We start from the raw sequence: 10,105 nt of genomic DNA, 5'->3' as shown, positions 1-10,105 counted from the left end.
GGTAAAGCACCTTAAGACCCTTCCATCTATGAAGAGTATTTGATTCTACCATATCTGGGTCTTGAGAAGAAGATTTTTGAAATTTTAGTCAATTTGACCCTTTTTGGCCCCGCCCCTCAGGCTCCTTGGGGCCAGGGACCAAACCGGCAACTACTTTTGTTGACCTTTGGCCATGGAAGGTTTCTGCAAAATTTCATTGAAATTGGTTCCGGGGTTTTGGAGAAGAAGTCGAAAATGTAAATTGTTTACGGACGGACGATGGACGACGACAGACAAAAGGCGATCGCAATAGGTCACTTGAGACTTTGTCTCAGGTGACCTAAAAAAAATCATAGAAACTGTAATAGAGATTATTAAGAAGACGACATTAGAAATTTACAACACATTTCATATTTTTTACTACAAATTCAGGTCAAAATCCTTTATTAGAATAAAATTGACAAGTGCACAGAACTGATTGATGTCTGTGAAAGGTGAAACGTACCTCGTTTAATGCCAGTGTAGGAGTTGAGTCTGTTGTCTACCATGAGGATGAGGCCACACAGGTTATTTGAGTACAGAGACATGGCCGTCTGTAACCTCTGAGGCTGAGGGATCACCAAACCACTGTAATACAGTAAAAATTAAACTGTTTTACAAGTTATGGCACAAGCCTTTTCCAACTTCTACTATTAATCTTGTTGGCCACAATGGAAATGTACATGGGTTTTTACTGTGGGAGGAAACCAGAGTTCCCGTAGAAAACCGATGTGGCTAGGTAGGTGACCTGGTACCTTTCACATTTGATCGGGGAGTCAAACCCAGGCCTTCGTGGAGAAAGGTAAATAGGTTATCCACTAAATCGCCAAACTACCAATTACATTATTGATATATGTACCTATGATATATTTACAAAATGTATCATCAAACATATACCAAGTAACACTATATAGTTTGTTACTACCAAGTAACACTATAAAGTTTGTTACTAAAGACAGCAAACAAGAAATCAAGATGGTGATGTTAAACAAATTGATAAAGGTCAATTTTTTTTCCCCAAATATTTTCACATATTCTTAGCATTGAGTATTGCTGTCCTGTAATAAAAGTTAATTGGTGTTAGCAAAATATATCCATTGCTCAAATGCTTGAGAATAATTTTCTTTGAACTTTTCTTCTCATATATAAGACTCCAGGCTTGGTAGTTCTTGAGTGGTTGAATTTTTCAACACATTTGACATTTAAGACCTTAAACATGAATCAAGTTAATTATTTTATACAAACTGAAAAGTGTTTTAACTTTTGTGTTGGGATTTTTTTTTGGTAGTAGGTGATGCAAGGCTTGACTTCTGGCATCCTGTCATATTTATGTTGGACACTGAAACAGTGTTTTTTTTTTTTAAATAACTGTGCAATTACAGCCTTTGGGGGCAGCCCTTGGTAAAAGGGATGATTGTCCACATCAAGTTTAGTTTGTATGTGAAATATCATAAGAGCAAATTAAAGAGAGACCTTTTGGGGCAGATGAGCCAATATAAATTAATAGATAATTGTGTCCTCCTCAATCATGTTTGCGTACACCATACAGACACTCTATCTTAATCAATCCTTTTGTATTTTGTGATGCCATACAGATATGTTTTTCCTATATAACTGCTTGTCTTTTATAACAACCATTCATCATTGTACTCTACCCGACTGTGTGTGTTTTATGACGACACAGATCCAGCACATCCGTACATAGAAGACGAAGGTTATGGGTAGTTTTCATCTGGGCACCTGGAAGGGAATTAAAATGAAATGCAAGAAATTGAAAAAATTTCCTTATCATATTTTTCACATCGATAAATACAGATTTTATTTGGTTTCTTTTATAAAAATAACTTTTTAAACCTGTATTACTATGCATCATTACTGAACAGACTTCTTTAATACTAAATTAAAATCCATGTTACAAGTATGTGATCTGTATAAACACCAATCTTAAACAACTAACTAAACACTTAAATGCCTTAATCTACTGAAGATTTTATCATTAGTGTGTGCTTTTCATCCTTTTTTTTTAGCAAAAAAATTGACCTTTGACCTATCCCCTTACAGAAATATTGAGTCTCTGGCACACTATTGCTGCGATAGCGTTGTGTGTTCAGATTTTGTATGCAAATTATGCAGAATATCGCCAGAAAATTCTGGCGGACTTGCAGCGATATAGCCAGAATGTTCTGGCACACATGCGGCAATATAGCCAGAATGTTCTGGCACACTTGCAGCAATATTGCCAGAAAATTCTGGCGGACTTGCAGCGATATAGCCAGAATGTTCTGGCACACTTGCAGCAATATAACCAGAATGTACTGGCACACTTGCAGCAATATAGCCAGAATGTACTGGCACACTTGTAGCAATATAACCAGAATGTACTGGCACACTTGCAGCAATATAGCCAGAATGTACTGGCACACTTGTAGCAATATAGCCAGAATGTTCTGGCACACTTGCAGCAATATGGCCAGAATGTTCTGGCACACTTGTAGCAATATAGCCAGAATGTTCTGGCACACTTGTAGCAATATAGTCAGAATGTTCTGGCACACTTGCGGCAATATAGTCAGAATGTTCTGGCACACTTGCGGCAATATAGCCAGAATGTTCCAGTGCAGTTGCGGCGATATCACCACAGGCTAGGGTTCTGGTGATATTGTGACTCACCCACTCTGCATGTCTTGGCAAGCAAGATTGGTATTCCCACAATCAAATATATTGCAACAGGGTTGTGCATATTGTTAAGATAATAATTCATAGCTTATATTGATCAGAGATTGGTTACAAAGTTCAACACATATATATATATGGATTATTTCACAATGTGATCTTCGTTAATAGTAGTTATCAACAGTGTTGATATAATGTATAAGTACGAACTGTTTTATAAGAAACCGTTCTGTATGGAAGCAAAATGAACTTCTGTAAAAATAGTACAGCAAGACCTTAAGCAAGATTTTGATACGATGTACTACACTTTCTAAATACATGAACCTAGTAGAATTGTGTAGGACACAAATTAAACTTTATATTGTTGTTTGAAATTCAGTTAAGATTTTACATGTTTTATGACCATTGATTATAAAAAACATAGAAGAAAACATATTCTACATCACCTTATAAGACTCAAGAAGGCTATCACTTTATCCAAACAAGACTATAAAGGCTCCTTATTTCACTCAACATTTCCCTTCACCATGAGCTCTCCTTTATTCATCAGCCATTTAATGATTTTTGAATTTGGGGGTCAACTATATTTAGACAAGTTACAGAGGAACATGGGAGTTCCTTATCCGTGGTGCACTTCTGGTGATATTCTGGTGACATTCTGGCGATATGAAAAGTGTGCCAGAACATCACCAGAATGTCACCGCTAGCGCAATATTCTGTGCACTTCTGGCAACATGTCCTGGCGAACTGATTTGTGCGCCGCAATATCGCTGCAAACTTTCTACTTCTGTAAGGGCAAACTTCCAAACTTACATGAACAACTCAATAATGAACTTAGAGTACTACCTAAATGTACGGTGAAGCTCTCCTCCAGTCGAGTTGTAGCTGATGACCTTTCCTCCTCCTCAGCCTCCGGGAGAGTGTTGCTCATAGCCCTTACTCGCCCACTTTAAAAGCAACAGAAAGTAACCAATTTTTTTAAACAATAAAACAATGCACATATTGTTTTGTAGAGGAATTTCAGATTTAGATATATTTTTCTTGTCTGTTTGAAGCTTAAGATATATCAGTATTGTCCTTTTGAAAAAAACCTTAGGGGAGAGATTTAACAGATATCTGAGTGTACTGTACTTACATGTAGGAGGGGGACTTTGCAGGGATCTGGGTGTCCTCGTGAACTTTGATAATCCAATCTCGGAATTCATGCTTCTGAATGTCTTTCAGGTTGTTTAATTCACTATTCCATTTATTTTCTATTAACTGAAATTTCAGAAAATGAATACATGTAAGATTTTTTTTTTTTCCCAGTTAAGCTTTTTTTTTTTTTTATTTCAATCAAACTTGCTAGCAAAGGTATGAAAATCTGAATTTCCATGAAACTGATTGATATATAATTTCCTGCTACATTCACAGTTACCATAGACAGTGTGGAAAGGAATACCCAGCGAATATTATACCTTGATTTATGGTCTCCATGAATATATATTACAGTAACCAAAGAAAATTTTGTGAACCCGTTAACTTTTGAATAATGAATCAATATCAAAATTTAATTTATTTTCATGAAAAACTTGTAAAATATATCCCATCACCCAAACACAAAAGGCCCCTTCAATATTTTTACCTAGCCATGTTGTGTGAGATTTAATCCCAAAGAACTAGTTCTAACCGGGACAACCACAAAATTTTAGCCCTGCGAAATTAAACAACTTTACAGTAATTTGTGTAAAACTGTAATGTTTTATTCATGTGCCAATAAACAGTAAAATTAAAAAAAAGTCTTTCCATTTGAGGGAGATTTGAGACAAATTCTGACATACCTGAACACTTTCAAGATGTCGCTGAGCCAGTTGGCTAATTTGATCATCCGTGTATGTCTTTCCCACTTCTTTCAGTGCCTGCTCCATTTCCTTTTGCTGTCTGGCAAACAATCCCATGTTAAATTAATGTGTTCAAGTCAATCAAAACAAAAGTTAGAGTTTCTGATCAGGCCTACAATGAGGCTCAAATCAAAGGGGCATAACTCTGCAAAGATTGTGGGAGGAAGTTGCATAGTTACTACATAGTAATAAATTATACAAGTTTCCTGTGATATTGACAAAGGATCAGGCAGTTTTTTTTAGCAGAAGCAGTCCAGACAAACATCAGCCAGACAAACAACCTGATTCCAACCTCTAACCTTTTTGCCCTTTTTTGGGATTAAAGTTCTGAACATTCAAGAACTTTTTAAAAGAATAAAGTGCATTGTGCGTTGACTTTTCACTTCATCTTAAATACATTTTACAATTATAATGTGATGTAAGTATTATATTTACAAAATCATGTGCATATGCTCAAACCTTACTATACTGCCACCATCTGTCTGGTAAAAATTTAGCACTATAAACAGTTTGGATGATATTTGAATCAATAAAGACTTTGAGCCTGTTCACCAATCCGGACATATCAGTGAGTCCATTTTTAAAATATAAGATTTCACAGAACAATCCTGATTGACCTGCAAATGTTAACGCAGGCCTCCAAAGTCTTTTTTTTAAAGGCTCATCAAAAAGCAACATCAAATCACTAGGTCTGTCCCTATTACATAAACAAACAACTTGGGTTTGGACCGTTTCAACTTTTTGGAAAACGATAAATGAACGCAGCCCTATACAGAAATTGATCAGCAAAAATAACTGAGGACACTAACATGTTGGCAGTAGGTTGGGTGGCCAATGGAACAAGGGTCATTATATTAGCTCTTAATTAATTTTTATACTCAATCTTGATTTTCATTGGCCGAAGTCTCAAGGAAAATATATGCACGCTGGCAGCTACGTATATACTTGGAAACTTTCCCCAACAATTATGCGGAAAATGCTGCCCCTCACTCCTAGGGTGCCTGTCTACTCTGAAAGTAAGATTTATGGTGTATTCTTTTGGTCCAGATCCATGTTAAATTAGTAAAATAGCATTGACTGCTCTGGACTCTCAATCTATAAGGATAACGCTAAGGTTAAAACGGACAGACGAACAATAGATGCGGCACTATTGCAAAAACTTAGTTTGCATATTTATAGACACTGGCCCCAGTATCTTATCAGTAACTCAGTAACATTTCAAATGATGAGTAAATAGATATTACTAATGGAAATCAATTTTATATTAGTGAAATTATATATATTCACAACATGTACATGTACACATTTGCAAAATTACATTTACCTGTGACACTGAACTATAAGACAACATTCTAATTTGGTTTGAAATCTAGTTCATTTCATGATTTTTGGAAAGAGTGAGCTAAAAATTATACTTACAAAGTTATTTCCCTTTGTGTACTGTGAGAACCAACAAGCATAAACTTATTTGTCCCAAAAAGGATATCCTTTTTCTAGAAGCATTTCTTTTCTTAAAATATTCTACACAAGATCCGGGGGAGGTGTATGTTTAGGGAGGTAATTGTGTATATATGTGTGAGGTTATCAACTGTCCTCAAGACGCTCTATGCTTTTGCCCCTTTGCTGTACTAGATCCTCAGATGTGTTTGCATGTGTAAGGGAGGTAAGTATGTACATATGTAGCTGAGATTATCTACCTTCCTTCATGATGCTCTAAACCCTTGTCGTTAGGAAGTAGTTATGTGCAAGGGGAGGTAAGTATGTACATAGGGCGTGTGAGGTTATCTACCTTCCCCCAAGATGCTCCAAATCCTTGTCCCTTTTGAGTATCAGGTCCTTCACAGTTAGAGAGTAGGTGTGCTCAGTATCTGGATTGGGTATCAGGGCTGCTTTCGTTTATTGCACTCCAAACAGTTGAACCAGAGTTGTTCATTTATAAAATAAGGTCGGACCTTGTAATATGATGCTGCTTTCAGGCGAGCCTTGAAATAGCCTTGCACGGCCTGCATAAACATTTGCAAGTTCGCCAGGATAAAGAAACAGGTCCCAGGTCTTCAACAGTTAGGGAGTAAGTATGTGTAAGGGGAGGTAAGCATGTACATAGGCGTGTGAGGTTATCTACCTTTCCTCAAGATGCTCCAAATCCTTGTCCCGCTGGAGGATCAGGTCCTCCACAGTTAGAGAGTAGGTGTGCTCCAGGTTGAGAAGGGTGTCCAGAGCCGGAGAATGGATCAAACTGTGGTACACTTCGGAGAATTGCTGTTCCTGACTGGCCTCTTCTGGTTTTGCATACGTCTTTACTTCCTGTAATAGGAAATTAAACAACACATACAATAGCATGGGAGGAAATTTGCAAATACACACATTTTATAGTTTCATAAGCTGGTAACTTGTTAAAAATAAAATTAAACATTATTTATTTTACAATAATTATGAAACAAGTTCTATCAACTTTTATTAATCACTCTTATTATCCAGGATGGTAGTGCACTAGGGTGGACTTAATGTTGAAGGAAACTGAAATACCCTTTGAAAACCCACGTGGTTGGGCAGGTGACCCTATACCTTTTTACGTCAGATTGGGGAATCAAACCTCGGTCGCTTTGGTGTGGGAAGTGTGCCATCTGACCAGTAAAAGTGTCACTACTACCATATTCAATTCAAATTTTCTTAAATACATGATGAATTATGGATGCAAATAAGATATGAAGGAATTAGAAATGTTTATGTAAAAGCTGAAAATCATGTTTATCATGATAATTTTTAATGAGATGGATTATTCACTTTTTTCAATTTCCAAAGTACATTTTTATTATGGAAACATGCAGTGATTTTCATTGGCTGTTCATTTTGATTTTTTTATCTTTTTATCTTCTTCAAATTTTAATGGATATTCATCGCAAATTTATTCAATGCTGATAGGAAACCAGGTAAACATGTACATTGATATTCATATAAACATAAATGAATAGGTATGAAGACGGTGCCGGATATTTGAATTTCTAGTTATGTAAAATTATCCCATATGCTTTTTTATCATTTTATTCTTCAGGAGACAAACAAAATCTTTCTCTAGATCACGAAGATGAACAAATGGCCCATGAAGGGTGTAGCACTCTTCATATGTATACAAAACATTGAATCCTCTTAGTCAAGAACCAAACCATCTTGGTTTCTGTTTTAGACCGGTACAGATAAATCTCTCAATCCCATCAACTGTTCTGGACTGTAAGTCTTTTCAAAGAAAAAATAATGATGGGCAATCTCATGATGGACATCATTTCATGGCAACATAAAGGTGGATTCCCACTCAATAAGCTACAAGTAATGTTGCCGCTATGTCACCCAACCCTCTGATTAAGGTACAAGTAATGGTACCTGGATGTCACCCCACCCTCTGATTAAGGTACAAGTAATGTTGCCTGGATGTCACCCCACCCTCTGATTAAGGTACAAGTAATGTTGCCTGGATGTCACCCCACCCTCTGACTAAGTTACAAGTAATGTTGCCTGGATGTCACCCCACCCTCTGACTAAGTTACAAGTAATGTTGCCTGGATGTCACCCCACCCTCTGATAAGGGTACAAGCAATGTTACCTGGATGTCACCCCATCCTCTGAAAAGCTACAAGTAATGCTGCCTGTATGTCAACCATCCCTCTGATTTAAGTACACGTAATGTTACCTAGATGTCACCCCAACCTCTAATTAAGGTACAAGTAATGTTGCCTGTATGTCAACCATCCCTCTGATTTAAGTACACGTAATGTTGCCTGGATGTCACCCCACCCTCTGATTGAGCTACAAGTAATGTTGCCTGGATGTCACCCCACCCTCTGATTACGGTACAAGCAATGTTGCCTGGATGTCACCCAACCCTCTGATTAAGGTACAAGTAATGTTGCCTGTATGTCAACCATCCCTCTGATTTAAGTTCACGTAATGTTGCCTGGATGTCACCCCACCCTCTGATTGAGCTACAAGTAATGTTGCCTGGATGTCACCCCACCCTCTGATTAAGCTACAAGTAATGTTGCCTGGATGTCAACCCACCCTCTGACTAAGTTACAAGTAATGTTGCCTGGTTGTCACCCCACTCTCTGATTGAGCTACAATTTATGTTACCTCGATATCACCTGACCCTCTGATTAAGGTACAAGTAATGGTGCCTGGATGTCAACCAACCCTCTGATTAAGCTACAAATAATGTTGCCTGGATGTCACCCCACCCTCTGATTAAGCTACAAGTAGTGTTGCCTGGATGTCAACCAACCCTCTGATTATCTCTACCCTCTGATTAAGCTTCAAGTAATGTTACCTGGATGTCACCCCCCCCTCTGATTAAGCTACAAATAATGTTGCCTGGATGTCACCCCACCCTCTGAAAAGCTACAAGTAATGTTGCCTGTATGTCAACCATCCCTCTGATTAAAGTTCACGTAATGTTGCCTGGATGTCACCCCACCCTCTGAAAAGCTACAAGTAATGTTGCCTGTATGTCAACCATCCCTCTGATTAAGCTACAAGTATTGTTGCCTGGATGTCAACCCATCCTACTAATAAAGCTACAAGTAATGTTACCTGGATGTCACTTCACCCTCTAATTAAGCTACAAGTAATGTTGCCTGGATGTCACTCCACCCTCTAATTAAGCTACAAGTAATGTTGCCTGGATGTCACCTCACCCTCTAATTAAGCTACAAGTAATGTTGCCTGGATGTCACTTCACCCTCTAATTAAGCTACAAGTAATGTTGCCTGGATGTCCCCCAACCCTCTGATTAAGGTAAAAGTAATGTTGCCTGGATGTCACCCCACCCTCTGATTAAGTTACAAGTAATGTTGCCTGGATGTCACCCCACCCACTGATTAAGCTACAAGTAATGTTGCCTGGACGTCACTTCACCCTCTGATTAAGCTTCAAGTAATGTTGCCTGGATGTCACCCCACACTCTGATTAAGCTACAAGTAATGTTGCCTTGATGTCACCCCACCCTCTGATTAAGCTACAGGTAATGTTGCCTGGATGTCAACCAACCCTCTGATTATGGTACAAGTAATGTTGCCTGGATGTCACCCATCCCTCTGATTAAGGTACAAGTAATGTTGCCTAGATGTCACCCCACCCTCTGATTAAGGTACAAGTAATGTTGCCTAGATGTCACCCCACCCTCTGATTAAGGTACAAGTAATGGTGCCTGGATGTCAACCAACCCTCTGATTAAGGTACAAGTAATGTTGCCTAGATGTCACCCCACCCTCTGATTAAGGTACAAGTAATGGTGCCTGGATGTCAACCAACCCTCTGATTAAGCTACAAGTAATGTTGCCTGGATGTCACCCCATCCTACTGATTAAGCAATAAGTAGTGTTGCCTGGATGTCAACCAACCCTCTGATTATTGTACAAGTAATGTTGCCTGGATGTCACCCCACCCTCTGATTAAGGTACAAGTAATGTTGCCTGGATGTCACCCCACCCTCTGATTAAGCTACAAGTAATGTTGCCTGGATGTCACCCCACCCTCTGATTAAG

At 38.2% G+C, this 10,105-nt stretch overlaps 1 protein-coding gene across 3 annotated transcripts in view; it reads right to left on the bottom strand.

Annotated features, from left to right (window-relative positions):
* Positions 1-10,105, bottom strand: part of LOC110448569 (protein C12orf4-like) — a 65,769-nt gene that overhangs the window by 7,919 nt on the left and 47,745 nt on the right. For all 3 annotated transcript variants that reach the window (XM_021494881.1, XM_021494882.1, XM_021494880.1), the window contains 6 exons: positions 6,694-6,875; positions 4,512-4,611; positions 3,827-3,951; positions 3,538-3,638; positions 1,674-1,758; positions 485-606 (listed from right to left, as the gene is read on the bottom strand). In XM_021494881.1, coding sequence (XP_021350556.1) covers positions 485-606; positions 1,674-1,758; positions 3,538-3,638; positions 3,827-3,951; positions 4,512-4,611; positions 6,694-6,875 — 715 coding nt within the window. The remainder of the gene's footprint in view (positions 1-484; positions 607-1,673; positions 1,759-3,537; positions 3,639-3,826; positions 3,952-4,511; positions 4,612-6,693; positions 6,876-10,105) is intronic.

The sequence above is a fragment of the Mizuhopecten yessoensis genome, unplaced genomic scaffold (assembly GCF_002113885.1).
Source record: "Mizuhopecten yessoensis strain PY_sf001 unplaced genomic scaffold, ASM211388v2 scaffold4121, whole genome shotgun sequence".
Classification (NCBI taxonomy): Eukaryota; Metazoa; Mollusca; class Bivalvia; order Pectinida; family Pectinidae; genus Mizuhopecten; species Mizuhopecten yessoensis.
The sequence above is the reverse complement of the archived record's forward strand: the minus strand, read 5'-3'. Positions and strand labels throughout refer to the sequence as shown.